Below are 18,621 nucleotides of genomic sequence, written 5' to 3'. Positions count from 1 at the left end.
CATTAATAATACTTTTTTATGATAATAGCGGACAGATTTAAGTGCCCCTTCCTGGAAGTACTGCAAAATCAGTTGCATTTTAAAAGCATCTGCTTTGCTAAAGGTCTCGATGTGTCTGCCTGCAGCTGTATAAAGCCCTTGTGGAGTCTTACTCCTCCTACCCTCCAAACTGGGACAAGAACCTGGCACTGGCCTGCGAGAGGCTGGTCCGCACAGGTCATCAAGGCCACAGTCTAGACGGCCTGCTGAGCTGCAGCATCCAGCATTTTAGCCTCTACTTGGACAAGGAACCCGCAGATCCGCAGGCGCCCGCCATACGCTCAGCTGTTGCTCACCTGTTGAAAGAGAGAGACCAGCACCGGCAGAGCCTTAAGAAGACCACCTGACAGGTCCTGACACCCACAAGGTGTGAAGGTGACCTAAAAGCAGAGGGAGCAACAAGCTCCTTGTTACACGGGTTCGCCAGAATGAAACACAATTATGTGATTTATTTCTTTTTTTCTTTTATGAAGGTTTTGACTAAATTGCCACGTTGGATTAACTAAACCAACTAAACCAGAGTAGTGTGGTGAGAGAGCTGAACTGCAGTACAAGAAGCTTCGAATGACCCCAATCAAGTGTGCCCCCGTGGACTCCCACTTGATTGCTTTATCATTACATCTTCTGTGCCGTTCCCCCCTCCTCTTCTGCTCATGGAGCTTTTAATGTACTGATTATTTTTGCTTTGGCCCATGCACCACTTCTCTTTTTTTCTCTCACATTAGGACGACGAGATTGAGGGAAACCCAATTTCGGGGCAGAAATGGGGGATTAGAGCAGCTGTTTAATCTAGGACAAACTCGCACTGTGCCACCCAGTCCCGCCGCTTGCCACCCATCCCCCTGTCCATCCATCAGTCTATCTTAGATAGTCTTTTAAATGTTTAAAACTAATGGATTCGATTAGGTTCCCCCCCCCCCCCCCTCACTCTTCTGTCCTAACGGGAGGCCTGTAATCCGTCATGGATTTAAATGAAATGTAAAATGTCACAATGCCAGAGACCCTTTTTAAAGAGTGTGTGCGCGCACATGTCAGTTTGTTTTTAAATATTTACGCATGTGTGTGTGGACGTGCATAGATCTCACCCAAAGTTCTTTCCGTGCCGGACACATCCAGAAATACGGTCGGTAAATGGATCAGCGCTCCCTCACTGAGAAGTTTTGCCAAGTCCAGACGCACAATTGACATGCAAGCTTCTGTAGAAATGGACGTGCCTTTATGGGCACTTGAACATGCGATTGAGGCTCAAGACGAAGGATCCAGATGTTGACCTCCCACTGGAGAGCTGAATGCAGCTTTCTCTGAACATAATCTTGACATTTTAAGAGGAGCAACGGCAGTCAGTTACGTTTTATAATTAAAAATCTGTCTGACTTTACACAATTTTTCACCTTTTTGTGTCCAGTCATTTCTATTTGTTTAATAAAGAAATGGGGAACACAGAAGACTTCCTGTCATTGTTGCCCACTGCATTCGTGACATCACAAGTTATGTTTGTGGTGTTTCTTGTCTTACGCCCTCTTTTTACTTGTCTCCCTTCTGCTGTCACCCTGTCCTCCTCCCCGACCCTCTCTTCTCCTCTCGCTGCCTCTTTCTCTGAGAGTCAGTTGCCCACCCTAAGTCAGCAAGCTGCCGAGGATTGTGGGAACCCGTGGAATTGGCGTGACCGAGGATGCAGGCAGGGAGCCACGACGACGCTGGAATGTGGGGCGTTTGAGGAGATAAGAGCTCTGTGAGCTCAGCCAGGGAGAGTAGAGTGATTGGGGGTGGGGGGTTGTCTGAAGCAGTGAGGGTGAGACAGGAACAGGGGGAGCACCAGGTCTATGAATGGGGAGACAGAAAGACAACAGTATAAACAGGCCGAGAGTAAGGCAGCGCGAGAGAAGGGTGGGGAACTGGGGGGGAGTGCACACTCTGGAGATGGGAAGCCAGCCTTATTCCTCTTTGCATTTCATTTACATCCCTGGCCGTATCGACCAATCGGATTGGGAGCAAAGCCCAGGGCTTAGGAGGGGAATAAAAAGACAAAATGTCTTTGCTGCTCTCATCCCTCCCTGATAATACCCTCACTGTTTTTTCTTTTCTCTTTTTCCTCCCGTCTATAAGTAGATACTGTCCGAAATGCCAGCAGAAAAGCGACACCTCCGCTTGCTGTGTATCTCAGATAGACGGAGCGGGGAGCACGGGCTGAAAAGACAGCTTTAGCAACTGGGCCTATCTCCTCTGCTCTCTCTGGCTGCATGGAAGCTGGAGTGGAGGGAGGCGGCGGCTTGGGATGCGTCTGCTAGTGTTTGGGAAGAGAATAGCGGGTGTGAGAGCCATGATATACAGAGCTGGCCACAGTTTTCGCAGAATCGTACACTGGAAAAACTTTGTGTGCGGATCCCATTTTAAAGCATGAGAAACCTGTTTCAAGGGTGCTTACCAGGCACCACCCATCTCTGTGCAGGTTGCCAACTTCTGCCTCCAAACTTCCGCACACGTTCTTTGTTGATATCAAGGGTGCTTAAACTATTTCAAGAAGACGGTAACTTCACATACTGTATGAACAAAAGTAAGGCAACACCTACACCTTAGAAAGCAATATGAGGTTGGTCTCCATTTGACAGCTTTAACAGCCTCCGCTCTTCTGGGAAAGCTTTCCAAAATGTTTTGTGTTTGTCCGGGGGAATATTTATCACCATATTCGTCGTTCATCCCCAGGGGAGGGGTTGAGGGCAGGTCTCGAGTTCTTCCAACCCAAACTCATGTAACCATGACTTTATAGAATTTCCTCTTGAAAAGGAGTCTATTCTCAAGCCCAGAGATGCCCTACATTTTTGTCTACATAGTTTACTGCTGTTAGACCCTAACTGTTGGATCTATACATGTGTATTGGGTATAATTACGCCCATTAGCGCCTGTGTTGACATGCCATGATTGATTATCAGGAGTTTGTTTGCTATCACCCTTAACGTGTGTGCTTCTCAGTGTGTGGTAGTTACTGTCTGTCTGCAGTGCAGGTACAGTATGTTTGTAAGCTTAATGAGCTTATTTGTGCAGGTGTTAGTAGCTCACTTCATTGTTTGTATTTGGGTGGCGACCATTGTGTCAAGCTTTTTTGCCATTTTGTCAGGGTCCCACCCAGACTACTGGTGAGATGGACTGTTTGTTGCCAAGGCAAGTTCACTGTGGGGCCTTTGACTTGCCACTTAGTCATTCTTGGTGAAAGGCAAGGTTCACAAAACACCATCACAGAAACACCCATAAAATTACACAAAGCAAAGAATGTTGTTGATGTAAGGTGGATTTGAGGTCAAAGGTCTGGGGAATGGGACATCTTCCATTTTCATCGTCAAGACTGAAGGCCCAACACACAGTACCTAAAATAGAACATTTGACTGTACTGATGATAATTTGATGAGGTGGGGCTTTAGTGTCAACAGAGGACGTGCATGCTTGCTTTCCATACCAAAACCTGACTGTAATCCTCAGCAATAGACCCGTGAATGTTTTTATTTGCAAGTGTGATAGCACTTCACATGCAGTGTTTGTCCGTCTACTTTGTGCACACTTTCATAGAGTTCTAATCTGTCCATGCGGGATAACTTTTCGGTTCTTGCGAGAATATTATCCCCAAGTTGCCATTGTTATCTTGTGTACACACATTTGTTTATTCGATGTGGTGCCTCTCCACTACACCACGTGTGTATATCAAAGACAGCAGTGCGGAGTGTAATTGAAAATGGTTACCGTGGCGAAAGGTCTCTTTGTGCTCGACTGCGAAGAGGCAGAAAAAAAGCCCTATTCTCTGCTGCCGTCTTGGATCTATTTAAATAATTGAGGAGTAAACTGACAAATTAGGCACCTTTATAGATGCCCCTGGGCTCTCTGGGGTCCTTCACTTTTTGCCAATTGAACACACAGCCACTAGGCACAGGATAATATCTCTGTACGCTTGGAGAGGCATCTGCCTGTGTGCAAATGTGTGTTTGTGTGCGCAAAGGACTGTCGTGGGCCAGGAGGTGTTTCGCCAATCAAGCAGGCCACACTTCCTCCCCCAGGTTCTAATTTTGTGCCACATTAAAGAGCTCGGCCTCCATTTAGGACATAGAGAAGCATTTTCATAATTTGCCGGGTCTCTTGACTAGCTCGGGGTGCCTTCTTCCCCCTCTCACGCTCTCACTCTACGTCTGAATGGAAGGCCTGAGGAGGAAGAAGGGAAAATGATTCTCTTCCTTTCAACCGAGTCGCTCCTCTTCTGCATAATGTTGCTCCTAGGTGTGTATAGCAGCGAATATTTATCTTTTTTATTAATGGCGCTATATTAGGCCTGAATATTATATCCTGTATAAAATCTAACAAATCTCTATTTTACGTGTGAACAAATGGTTGCGTTTTGCCTCTATATCATCCCATCCTATGCGCTGCATTCTGCAGCCATAATGCTACAATTGTTTAGCTCACACTGATAAAATCAGACATGTAATATAGACTTGAACTAGGTTAAATGTCCTCTAACTACACCATCCATTCATGCGATCCAGTATGCACAAGCGCTGATTCCTATGTGATTGGTCACATAAGTCACAGTCTCAGGGGGGGGCATTTCATTGCTGACAGACAAGCTAATCTAAAATCCCCCAATTTACAAATGAAAATCCCACCATCCAATTGAGCTAATAGAGAGACTTGAATGGGATAATAAGATGTGCTGTAATACTGTGTAAAAAGCCTTTAACGTTGTGTTGGTGTAAGAGCCCATGTGGCTGCGTGTTTGACTGTCTGCTGTGATTACAGGGGCCCACAGGCCTGGTGGTAGCTCCGTGGCTGGGATGGGGCACTTCTCCCTGGGCAAGAAGATGGAGCTGGTGCCCCTGCTGCTGGAGCTCCACGGAGAACAGAGTCAGGATGGGGGATGGATTCACTCTCTGTCTCTTTCCCTCTCACTGTCTGCGTCTCTGTCTGTCTCTCTCTCTCTCTTTCGCTCTCTCTCTCTCTCTTTCCTCCCTGTCTTTCTCTCTCTCCTCAATGCCGGCCTCGCTATGGATGTGCGGGCGCGCTGCTTGCAGATGTGCACAAACAAGGGGGGATTAAAGCAAAACGAATCTAAACAGACCGATGGAATTAGAGTGATGGGTGTCACTGGGCTGGTTCACAGTGATAAACAATATGATGCCCTGTGTGAGTGTGTGTCTGGGGGATTATCAGTGGTTAGGTGTGTGTGGCGTGTACGGCTGCTTCTGTGTGTTTGCCTAGCTGTCTATATTTTTGTAATTATGCGTGTGTATATTTGTTTTATCACGTATGTGCTTGGTAATGTGTTATTCCATATGAATGCTGCATGATTGTGCTGCGCTTTTCTATTTCCTTCTTGTGTTTACATTTTGCCTCCACCTAGAAGGTTATGCTTTTATTGCCATTTGTTTGTTTGTGAGCAGGATTAAACAAAAACTATGTAACCGATTTCTCCAAAACTTTGTAGAGAGGTAGGTCACAGGCCACGACAGAGCTCATAGAATTTTGGTGAGGATCTGGAAACAAGTGCAGATCCCTTTTTTTTTAAATGTTTTTTTTGTTTTGTTTTTAACATTTCAAAGCCCTTTGCCCTGACAATTTTCTCAATTTCTCAGTAAATAATGCTTGAATCTTAATAGCAAAATGTTTACACATGCTGTTGGTGATTATAAATGCATCTTTCTGTTTGTGATTTTTAACAGTCGTCATTTTACAAAATGTTTTTATTTCATTTTATTTTTCCCAAACACATACAAATAGTAAATCCAGAGAAACTCATTATTTTGCTGTGGTCTCCAATATTTTTCCTGAGCTGTATATCCAAACTTTAGCCTTCAATGTATAGTATAAATGTAGTACTCCCAAAAAATAGTTTGCAACAACCACTGCCTGTAAGTGTCAGGGCACAAGTTCATGTGTGAACATATTTTCTTGTGGCAGGCCTTTGTGTTTATTTGCTGAGGAGGTCAAGTGATTGGAGGAGCCAGCAGGGGGGCTAGTGATCAACAATCTGTGGAACCCCTGCCGAGGGCCTCTGAGCTTAGTGATAAGCCCTCCCTCGCCAGATGGGCACAGCATATCCCCAACATTGCACATCAGCACCAGCACCCTTAGGACCGCACTCACCCCGCTGCCCCCAGCTCCCTCTTGGGGGAAATAAGGTGACTGTAATCCCCATTTCCTCGACTGACTTGGAGGTTATTTAGTGACACCAAAATCCTTTGTGAGGTCTCCCCAGTACAGTCATTTGATTAAAACATACGTTTCTAATGTTATATCTTGACAGGACCACATGGGAAGGAAGTTGGAGCGAGTATGATGAGGAACTCTTCAAAGTGTCAGTGAGTGGACTGTGGGGCCAGTCAGCATGTTGGAGGCCATCACAAATAAAATATACAGGCTGTTTGGATGTACTGTTATTTCAGAGCCAAAGGGAACACTGAAACTGTACGTGTGCATGTTTTATTGCATTCTAAGGATACATCTGGTCACACATTGCTTTCCCTTCGGAGACCAAATTGACCATATCGTTTAGCCTAATAGCATATTTGCCAAGTCATTTTTAAAGGTTCCCCTCCTTCAGTTTTTAATTTAATTTTTAGAATCTTTTGTCCTTTTATTTGATTTGCATGATAATTTGGGTTGGAAATGCCCAAAATGTCCCTTTTCAAGCTATTCTACTTTGTCTTTTCCGCCTGGCATTTGAGACGGTCAGATTTGTCATTATTGAAATGCTGTGTTGCCGTTGAGTGAGTGTCAGCGATTTCAAATCCACCCGTTTTGCAAGCCTTATGCCAATTATTGACTTTTGCATTCAATCGACAAACCGCATAGATGTCAAGCGTAAACCATGTCACAGACTCATTTTGACCTTTGTTATGCACAAAACAGTAGAATTCTGACAGAAGGGGTCCTTTAAGTTACTGTCACAGTATCAATAAAAAAATACCAATGTGCTTGCCAAAATTGTGTTTTTTCTTTGTCTATGTAGCTTTATAATCATGCAATGTAATCCGCAAAGGTTGAATCGGCAGCTGTACTCTTGTTTATTATTTGTTTTCCTTGTTTTATAAACACATTCAAATATGACTTAAGCTATTGTGCTATCCTGATTAGATCATAAATAGTTACATTTTAGAGGCGTGATATAATAATTTCCCATTTCATAGTGTTTACGCTGACCAGTCAGTGAGCCAATACAAGAGCTACATTACAAATTCAGCTGTTACGAAGATAATCAAGCTCAGTTATCTTGGACACTTATTAATTTAACCATATATTTACTACTGTGGTTGTAGTTTTCAGTGGTTTACAGTACTGCTTTATGGCAGGGTTTGTGCATACGCTTGTACATATTGGTTGAAAGTACTGTAGTCCAATTTGAATGTAATACTGTATAGTGCTTTATGAGTGATATCCAACTAAATTCTTGCAAGATCACATTGAATTGTTAGGCAAGTTGCTTTTGTCCTGTTGAAATAAGGATAGTTTAACAATTGTTTATAAATGTAACCGAATGAGCAGCTCAACCCTCAGCGTCCCACATTCCCGCAGCTGCCCCGACAAAATGCCTTCCTGTTATTGTCCCAACCTGTCGTGAATCTGTGTGCTAGTAGTCATACCTGAATGAGCTATTCTGGGGATCTTCGGCTTGACTCAGGAAATTGTGCCAGAGTTGCTAGCTCACAGATTACGCGAGACAAATGCGCAAACAAATAAAAGATTACACGTCTCACTGTAATGCCCTTTCAACAAGCCTCACAGCACAATGCTCCTCGCTCCCCAAGCTGTGATGTGAAGGCCTGCTGGCTAGCTATGTCATCACACTAGCCTCACTCCTCAGCCGCTATTCGGTATACTTTGGAGTTCAAGTGACTACAGGCCTTTTTTTTTAAAGGGGGGAAGAGAGACTCTGCTGTTGTTCTTGAAAAGCTGTGTTTATCCAGGATTAGAGACACCAGCATGTTAATAATTGTTTCTCACAGAACTGCAAAGAAGCACTTTCCTGTAATCCCCTAATCAGGCATTACACCTCTGAGCGAAGCCACAACGCAGGCGCGTGGTGCGTGTGACGCAGCACGCCCACAGAGTGTAATACGCCCTCGTCTCCCCTACGACGTCCCCACGTGGCTGGCCAAGCACCTGCTCGCCTCATGGCCGTCATCCTCTCAATGACCAAGACCGGACGCTGTGAGTCTATCACATACTTTTTCTTTAAATAGTACAATAACAATAACTTTTAACATGTATTTCAATGAAGTTACACTTCATGCATTGGTAAGTGATATTATATGTGGCACTGATGCCCTTAATGAGCATAAACGTTGAGAATGAAATGTTGTTCAGGTCATCGAGTTGATGGAATACTGTGCCTGAAGGTCACACACGAGGCCACCTACTGTACACCTGCTCTGATGTTGAATACTACACACTTGGCATGTTGGTCTTTGGTCCTTACTGAGAAAGGACCCACACTCCCAAAATGATATACTGGCTCAACATAAAAAGTAAGGTTTGCATTGACTTTTAAAGTTCTTTCAACTAAGCCATTACTGAGTAAATCCCACAAGAATGATGTAGTTCAATTATTGTAGTATAAACAAGATGATTTTCTTTCTCACTTTCTTTTCTTTCTTCTTTAAGTTGCACCTATTTTAGTTATGAAATGATATGAGATGAATCCATTAAAGTTAATCTAATTTATTTATTTTACTTTCAATTTACTCAGAAATGTGCATGCAAATGTAACTTTTTTTTTTTTTTAAAGTTTTGGTAAAATGAAACCATAGATTGTTTCTAAAGACATTGCTAAAAACAGAAGAAAACTGCAGACTGAGAAGTATGTAGTACTGTTTTGTGGAGACTGTTTTGTGCGTTACACTATTTTAACCGTTTTTTGGGGTGGGGAGGGGAGGGGAGGGGTCATGGATAAAATGACGCCTAGATGCGCTTGGGTGTCCAGAATGAGTCACGCCTTCCCCACTATTTAATTTCTACCAGTACAGAACGCAGTTAGCATCCCAAATATGTATCTTCCCTGGATGCCACAATTTTCTAAACAGTTCAGTGTCCTTTAAATTTCCCAAAAATGAGGAGATGAAGAAAAGGTGGATAGACTTTGTCAAGAGCCACATTGATGGAATGTTGCCAAACAACAACACTCCCAAAACCAAACATACTCAAACATGGAGGGATATGTAAGCATAAGAAAGTTGCTCGAAGAAGTAGCATTGATTTTTCAGGTTGTAGTTGTGGTACTGTATTTGATTGATAGTTGAACGGGTTGTAGATTCAGCGCATTCAGCGGACATGGCCACAGCAGAGAGAACGAATTGAGTTTACACACTTAGGGATTTGTTTGGGGGGGGGGGGGAAATTGCTTCCCTGGGAGACTGCCCCTGTCGCCAATATCAAAAACTGCCGCTGCATAAAGCACAAGAGATGCAAAACACCCGTGAAAAAACATTCACATTTCGACAGCCATTCTTTTATGTCAACGTAAACTACATGTACTGAGCCGTCTACAGTACTCTACGTTACATAACAAACATTCGATGACAATGCAACATTTCCTGGTTATTAACATTGTTTTTAGTACAGTACTCCACTTTTTAAAGGGGTCCCATATTTTGGCTAAAAGACCATAGATTGACTCTCTAACATCGAGTATAAAAGTGTCAATTTCATTTCAATAAACACCTCATACGTGTCCAGAAAAGGCCCCTCTGACAGCCACTGTATTTCTGTTTGACCCAGTTTTGTATCCGCTTTGTCCACCCCCTTTCCTCTAATTGGTTGCCTCCGTGAAGAAGACCCACTTGTGAGAGCACACGTGTTTGCTATGTTGACAGCGAAGGCTCGGGAGCGGAGAGGAAGCCGGAGGTCTTCGCTAGTGACGTAGATAAGCTAGAGAAATTCGAATGACCTGATTTCAGGCCTCGCCGCAGAAAAATTGCATGGATGATATTTATTCATATTTCACGTTTACTGAGGCACCATAGAGCTAATATTACATCCCAAATACTAGAAAAAGTTAGTTTGGTAAAATAGGGCACCTTTAAAGACAAAGTTAAAACCTTTGGATTGACTTTCAGCTCATCCGGCTCAAGAACTATCTTTTAAATTACACACACACACACACACAAGTGGTTTTCCGTTCTTTTGGGGATCTGAGATTGTGTTCACATCAAGATGCATGTCTTTTGTATCTAATTAGTTAGGCTTGTCATTTTGGCAAGGTGTGAACATCATAATGATGTTCCTGTTGCTTATTCACGTTTCCTCTCTTGCCTCTGAACCAAAATGACTGTTTGTCCACGCATCTAATCCACAGCCGTGCAACACTTCCACTCCTCTCATTTTCACGCCGGGCCTCCTTTTGGCTGGAAATTGTTTTTCTGGGTCCTGTTAGTGGTGAGTGTTTATTTGCAGTCTCTGACCCCCACCTCTCTTTCTCTTTACAGGGCCCGCTTGGAGAGTGCAATGTGGAGATCGGCAGGGATTAACCTGAGGAATTTAATTAGTGCTCCTTTTCCATAACATTTCAATCAACCCGGGCATGGTTGTGCTGGAACCGGACATGTGATGGCCAACAGCTGGGGAGCGAGGGGCGAGAGAGGGTGGACCGTGCAGAGGTAAGACACGCGTTGGACAAACGGATTATTCTGACGCCCTGTGGTGGTGAGGAGTTGGAGACAGACCAGCCTTGAGAACACTCATCATCACACAGACTCATCTGTCTGTTTTAATGACACTACAATCAGCCATGCCCACTGACAATGTTATGTGTCCTTTTTTTGCCCTGTCAAAATGTTTGAAAAGTTATATCCAGAGTTACCAGTAAATATTGATGTATTTGCATTGCAGTAACTACGCTAAATGGGGACAAAATATAACTGCTCACAGTCACCATCATTGCATAGCAATTACATTCAAACAAATTACATTTAAGTGCAGTACGAAGAAAAAGTTAGTTCAGTGTTCATATATTTTTCAAAACAACACCATACAATATTGACACAATCCATATAATTTTTCCTGCAATGTCAATATGTTCTCGCTTATATCCATATTTGCGAAGGTACAGTGTTTAAAAAGTCCAGCACGATGACAATAATAGTATAAGACCAAGTACATGAGAAAGTATTTTCTTGTATTGTTTGTGTTTTATGTTTTAGATTTAAGATTTGTATTTGTCCAATGCACAGCAAAACCACAATGGTAACTCTGAGCAATGACAGAGTTATTGATCTTTGATCTTTGACGACCCCATTATATCACAGATTTTAAAGAGATTGTTTCTTATGGGTTTTTACATTATACAGTACAGGCAAGTTGAGAGATGAGTCGAGAGTTTAATGTAGTACCACGTTGTGCCACAATATGCCGGGGCAGCATTGAGGAATACTGGAAGAGATGCAGCATAATTAAGTGCAATACGATGAGGCAGAGAAGGTCCCCAACTCCGCTTCAGTAAGTCGTTTCCACATAGCAGAGAGAATCTATGCGTGTGAGTTTTATTGTATACTCTGTTTGTATGTGTTGCTACTCTGTCTCTGTTGAAGTAACAGTTGGTTGAAGGTATTTAATTACTGTAACATCGATGCTAATTTCCATTAGCCTGTCCATAGCTTTTCACATTACATATTAGTATTAAGCTGTCTGACTGTCGGTGGTGTGGGACAGACAGCACGTCTGAGACAGACAACACATAAAATACCGGATCAGACTACAAGACAAATTAGGTCTTTCACGATTGCACTATGTCAGACTACTGCAATAAAATCTTGTATTCCGATACCACCACATCCCATCTTTTACAATCACTGGGCTTTATCTTGTCAGCTCAAACGCGACCGGATACACTCGTTACCATGGAGGTATGTTCATGTACTTTTAATACGATACCGCTTGCAAGCAGGCAACAAAGCGTTATGTAGCCTAGCAAGCTAGTGCTAGCACTAACGGTTGTAAGTGAACAGGCAAGCGTTCTGTCGAATCATGCTCTAGTTATGGTGTGTGTGAAGTAATTTAATTACAGTAAGTTAGCACTCATTATTTCTGTCATGTTGTAATGTTGGTTTGACCTGACTGATTAGAATACATGACCTGAATAGAGAATACTTTTGAAAATACTCACTATACAGTAAATTAACAAGTCATTTAAATAGACACATTCTTCCATCTTGTGATTGGCTCGGTGATCGGTTATCGTTTTTTTAAACTCGGTGATCGTTGATCGGCCCCAAAAATCCTGATCGTGTAAATCCTACTATAGAACATAATTAAGGGCTGCAACTAATGCTTGTTTTATCTATTTTCTGTACCGCTTATCCTCACAAGGGTTGCAGGCGTGCTGGAGCCTATCCCAGCTATCTTCGGGCAAGAGGCGGGGTACACCCTGAACTGGTCGCCAGCCAATTGCAGGGTACATATAAACAAACAACGATTCACATTCACACCTACGGGCAATTTAGAGTCTTCAATCAACCGACCACGCATGTTTTTTTTGGGGGGATGTGGGAGGAAACCTTAGTGCCCGGAGAAAACACACGCAGGCATGGAGAGAACATCCAAACTCCACACAGACGAGGCCGGATTTGAACACCTGCACTCAGAACTGTGATGTAGACGTGCTAACCAGTGGGCCACCGTGCCGCCATGCTTGTTTTAATAATCAAAATAATCGACAAATTAAAAAAACATTTAATTTCCATATTTTTATTTTTAAAAAACAGGGCATATGTTCAAATTGACAGTGCAGAAAAAGAAAAAACGTGAATTGATTGTGATTCAGTTACTTGTTTGGTCCGTAACATGTCAGGAAATAGGCAAAAATGTTGATCATTTTTTTCCAAAGTAAAAGCAGAGATTTGCAAACATCTTATTTTGATTCAACACTTTGTCACTTTTGAGACACTGAAATTCTGACAAGTGACCATTTTAAATTAAACAGTCTCTAAACTTTTAATCGATGATCAAAATAGTTGTCGATTAATATGATAATCGATTAGTTGTCGATTAAATTGAATTAATTGTTGCAACTCCAAACACAATTTTATCTTGTATTTATGCATACACATAGAACAAAAAAACTCTCCCAAAATTTCATTTTACTGTATAATTGCATTTGTAGCTGATGCTATTCAGGTTATTGTGTCAAGAGGTAGTTTTTCGTTGTGTTCATCGAGGCGTACTGCGCGTTGTTGGCCCAGTGGTGGTGCTTGTGAATGAGTGAGCGAGGGGTGGCAGGAGGTTGCCAGTGAGCTTGGGGTAATCGCAACTAAATCTGTAGCCACACTGTTGCATTGTAATCCTGATGCTAAACTCCCCATTAACCCATCTGGGACCCTACAACAGACGACAAGCCCCCCCTGCACCAAATATACCCCCCTACCCCGCCCATTACCACCACCTGCCACACAAACACACACTTAAAGCCTCTCTGACTGCATGTTAAAAGTGCTGTTTGTCCCGTTAGTGCCTGCTCGAGGGGAGGGGGAGGATGGGAAAGGGCCGGGGGGCCGGGGGCAGTTTATGTCCAGCAAATTAAAAACGCTGCCGTAGGAATGTGGCAATGAAGTCCCAGGAGCAACTGGCACCCGCGTGCTGACCCAGTGGTCACCGGTGAATCCTGTGTTTGTATTCCACACACACCCTCTGCTCTGGGGGTGGGGCGGCCGACGTTGGGGGTGGGCGGCCGCAGACACCTCCTGTGGGACTGCTGATAATTTAAGTCAAACATGATGTCCACGCTTGTTTGACACCCATTTCAAGTGTTTCAATCACATGTGTTTGATACAGTTCAGCCTTGAGGGGCCGTTCATGTCGCCACCTCCCCCACCCGCTGCCACACAAAGAAACAATCAATTTAGTTTGATCGCACTCCTCATGTCAAAGCAATACATCTACTACTCAATCACATGTATTCTATTTGACGGTTTTTTTGATTACAATTTATAAACATAAAAGCCAATGGGGGCTTGTGGATTGGACGCCCCTCCCTCTACATTCCAACCAGTACCCCCCTCCTTGTGCAAAGCAGTGTGCCACTAATTAAAGACTCTTAAAGTGCCATGGAGCATATTCATTAATGACATCTCTACTGTCTCTGGATGAGAGAATAGGGGGGTCGGGGGCGAGTTTGGAGGTCTGCTGCTCTCACGGCTGACCACAAACTCAGGAAAGAGTTTCATTGGTTTTTCGCATTTGTTGCCCTTTACATTATTGTTGTTAGATGGATACTGGATTTTCATAGACTTTTTTTTTTTTTTCCCCCCAGAAATATTGTCATCGTGTGTTTAAGTTTTGTCCAGTCAGGAGGCAGTTCCCTGCACTGTACAAAGCAAAGAAAAAACGAAGCAACTGCTACCCCCCGCAGTGCCCTCCACTCCATGCCATTTGTTTATTCTATTTTCATGGAAATGCACAATAAAACAATTGGTGGTGTTTGTCTTAATGAAAGTAGGCCAAACAACCGCTGACAAACAAGCAGAGGGGGGGTGCCGGTAGTTGTAGGTCAGGGCGCCACAAGCCGTGTGTAACCGTGCCTGTCGAAAGAGCCTGACACGCTGTTGTCGCCTACAATAGACACAGTAAAGCACAAGCCAGCCCTGCTCCCCCCAGGAGTGGCTGGCCAGTAAAATGGATGCTCAATGAGGTGAGGAAAAATTATAAAGTGCCGGCTAATCTCTGACACATACTAACATCTCCGTTGACAGAGATGTATGATAAGTAAAAGATAACAAAAGAATGGATGTCATAGGAGGACACTACAGATAAAACCACTACTGTCAAAAAATATTGTTGCAGGTTTGAAGGTTGCCAAAGAGCACCTGTATGTTTCACAGCTCTACTGGCAAACTACTGAGAACAGCTCCAATCTCGTCACATTGATTGGACTCGAGGTTGGCTGACTCCTGACTCAGAATAGCTCTTGGAGAAGTCATTATTGTAAGGGTTCATAAACCTTTCCCACCCTGCTGTGAATGTTGATACAGTGTCTCCAATACAAACATGAATGCATCATTGTATGCGGTATTACGCAAGGCTGGGTTTGTCTATTTTTCTGACTTAGAACACAGGTGTCAAACTCAAGCCCTGGGGACCAGATCCGGCCCGCAACATAATTTTATGCGACCTGCGAAAGCAAAGCATGTGCGTCGATAATGTTCAGAAGAGATATTGCAACCATTTTCATTAGTTATTTTCTGATTTCAAAACTAATTATCCATCCATTTGTTGGGTATTTGTAATAATATGAGGCCATTATGTATACATTTATATGGTATCACATGGTGTCGTAACGGCCTTCTGAGAGAAAACATAACTATGATGTGGACCACAATAAAAATGAGTTGGACACCCCTAACTTAAAAGGTCAGATGACATATTTTGACCAATCAAAAATTAGCATTTTTGTTAGTCTTTAGCCGGCACTTTAGAATTATTCTTCACCTCAATGAGCATCCATCTTACTGGCTAGCCACTCCTAGGGGGAGCAGCAACAGTGCTGAAGATTCTCCATTTATATTCAATCTGTCTTACCGTGGACTGATGAACATCAAGGCTTTGGGAGACATTTAAAACATGAACACATGAAAACACATTTGTTTGTGTGGCATTAGTTTGAGCAGCCTGTGTTTGTCTATTGTTGTCACTTACGTACAGTACATAAAGATCAGATCACATTCTATGACCAAATCCAGGTAATTCTAAAGGGTTCACATGCTTTACATTTTAAACTGTATATATTTGTTTCCAAATCCCCTGCGATTGACTGGTGACCAGTCCAGTGTGTACTCCGCCTCTCCCCCAAAGTCCAGACAAATCAGGGGTTGACCAGCATCTCGGAATCGTCCGTATTCCACCTTATAGGTTCCACTGTATTGCTGTTTGGTATCAAGTATAATATAGTGCATGGTTATTGTCCTCCACAGAAAAATACACTATTGTTTAAAACAAATGTTCTCCTTTCAAGTCATACATACACTTCCACATGAAGTAATCAGAGTCAGTTTTTTTAAGCTTGAAAATACTACCACCTCCTCATGTTTTCAGTCCTGTCTTCAGGACAGCATGTTATGTTAGTTTCTTTTGCTCGGCAACCCAGAGGTCAAGTTCCTCACAGGCTGCTCAGGCTCAACTTGATCCGACCTTGGTAACCTCACCGACCTGAGCCCGATGCCCCCCTCTGTGTCAATGCTCCGCTCTCTGCTGGAGTTCATAAATCACTCAGCAGCACAGTCAGCGTGTGTGATGAGAGCAGCTAATCAACGGCTTATTTGAACTGGAAGATTGTATAGATTTGTGAAGGTGTACAAGCAAGCATAAATGCATGACTAGTGCCTAGCGACAATACATGTTGAATACATATAGTGGAACTGTATAGCTTCACTCTGAAACCCACACACTGCATTTCATAAGGATGTTAGGTTTTCGGCCTGACATTTAAACTACCTGGCAGCTGTAGCTTTGCTTCAGTGGCACACTTGATAATTGTATAGTGTCAGAAAACACAAAATTCACAAGGATTTTTTTAAATTATTATTATAATATTATTATTATTATTGTATTATTGTAAAGATCTTATTGTAAAGATCAAATACTTTCAACTCAAGCAATAATGTCGTTAGCATCTTACCAGGTGGCCTTGTATTCCAGTGTAGACCTCATTTAATTATAATACATGCAATTGTTTTCAAAGAACCCCTCCCCCCCAACCACCCCACCTCTACCCCCTACCCCCACCGCCACCTTGCACAAACAAGCACTGTATTATTAGTCCCCCTTGTTTGGCATACCTTAGGTTACACACACACACACACACACACACACACACACACACGCACCAGATGCCCCCTGACGCTTATTCAGATAAAGCGGGCACGTGATGCACTGCCCCGAGGCCCTGCCAGCCTCACGTCATTATGTTCCCCCTCAGACCAGGCGGCCGGCCTCCCTAATAAATACTCTTTTGTCTTGGGTGGGGTAACAAAGCGGTGGCCAAGTGGCTGGTGTGGCACGCGCACCGCCACTCGTCCCACTGGTGTGTGTGACCCGAAACAGGTGGATAGGATGGTTGTAGCGGGTGGGCGCGAGTGTGGGGTTGAGGGAAGGGGGGTGCGGGACAAGTGCATCTGTCCCCACACTCAACGACTCCCTGGGTCAGCCACAGCTCCATATGCTCGCAAGAGAGAGGCAGGCACGCATGCGAAGCCAAACTTAACCGGAGTATGGGGGTTGATTAGGAGATGTATTATTGATCAGTCGATGGCTTGATTGGCTATGAGCAGTAATTGGACTGCTTGATAAAACATTAAACATTTGTTTCATGAAACATACTTTTTTTTTTTTTTTCTTTTGCCATAGTAGCGCAGAAGGTGATAGAGTACATCAGAGTACACCCTGAACTGGTCGCCAGTCAGTCACAGGACACTAGTAAGAGTTTAGAAATTGTGAATTATTGTGCTATGAAACATTAATCATAGCATTTGTTATTGCTTTGGCTCCATCTGAAGAACAAGAAGAGGCTGTTTAAATGCCGCTAAAATTTGTGCTTGACAGCACTATTTATTTATTTTATTTTTTAGAATTATTATTTTTTTTTTTAACCCATATGGCCATGGCATCAGCTAGCCTAAAGCTGAGCTGCACTGTGTTTGTTTACGGACAAAAAAATAAAAATTAACTGTGTTGCTAGACTGTGAGACAGTTACACGTTTGGTCTCTTACCTAATTTGTTCCGTGTGGGAATACTTATAATTGGCCTTTAAGGCTAAATTTGAAAAATTGTGACAAGCTTTTGCTGAGGGCACATATAGTGACATGGTGGCTCAGATCTGTCTCCCGGGCCTTGAATTTGACACCTATGTACTAGAGCAGTGTTTAACAACCTTAATTGAGCTGTGGTTACATATTTTACATCCATCCATCCATCCATTTTCTGAGCCGCTTCTCCTCACGCTCTAACCAGTCGGTCACCGTGGCGCTAAGCTTACAGCACCTGGTATTCCCAGGCCCGTCGCCCATCCAAGTACTAAACAGGCCCGCCCCCGCTTAGCTTCCGAGATCGGGCGAGATCGGGCATTCTCAGGGTAGTATGGCCGTAAGCCACATATTTTACATTTTTTTAAAAATCTCATGGCACACCCTCAAATAAAATGTCACAAAAAGTATGTATCCTCAAATAAAGATGATGTGTTGTAGCAGTGGTGATGTTGGAAGAGTATTTAATTGTGCTTCTTGTCACAATACATGGCTGGCTCGATAGAGGCACAAAGATTCTTGATTGTAGTAAATAAATAATAATTTTCAGATCCATCCATCCATCCATTTTCTGAGCCGCTTCTCCTCACTCGGGTCGCGGGCGTGCTGGAGCCCATCCCAGCTATCATCGGGCAGGAGGCGGGGTACACCCTGAACTTGTTACCGAATGATATTCCATTCAGATTTGGCCTGTTTATTCCAATTGAGGTGTTTATGTGGAGAATTTCCATTCGTTTTGGGCTTTTAACCCGATTCTAATTGGAATACAAGCCTCCATGTAAACGTCCCTAATGTGATTGCAGCGTAATTGAAAGTACA

At 43.2% G+C, this 18,621-nt stretch overlaps 1 protein-coding gene and 1 pseudogene across 8 annotated transcripts in view; one reads left to right on the top strand and one right to left on the bottom strand.

Moving 5' to 3' along the window:
* The window catches only part of tmem260 (transmembrane protein 260), a 34,338-nt gene extending 32,558 nt beyond the window's left edge, over positions 1-1,780 (top strand). For 6 of the 8 annotated variants that reach the window (XM_061697190.1, XM_061697188.1, XM_061697184.1 and 3 more), the window contains one exon: positions 126-1,780. In XM_061697190.1, the coding sequence (XP_061553174.1) occupies positions 126-386 (261 nt within the window). In that variant the 3' untranslated portion in view covers positions 387-1,780. The remainder of the gene's footprint in view (positions 1-125) is intronic. The other 2 variants (XM_061697185.1, XM_061697186.1) reach the window with 2 other exon arrangements.
* A 16,248-nt stretch (positions 1,781-18,028) lies between these two features.
* Positions 18,029-18,148, bottom strand: LOC133413281 (5S ribosomal RNA; annotated as a pseudogene).
* Positions 18,149-18,621: the final 473 nt, after the last annotated feature.

Source organism: Phycodurus eques, chromosome 14, assembly GCF_024500275.1.
Source record: "Phycodurus eques isolate BA_2022a chromosome 14, UOR_Pequ_1.1, whole genome shotgun sequence".
Lineage (NCBI taxonomy): Eukaryota > Metazoa > Chordata > Actinopteri > Syngnathiformes > Syngnathidae > Phycodurus > Phycodurus eques.
This window is presented reverse-complemented; position numbering and strand designations above follow the sequence as displayed.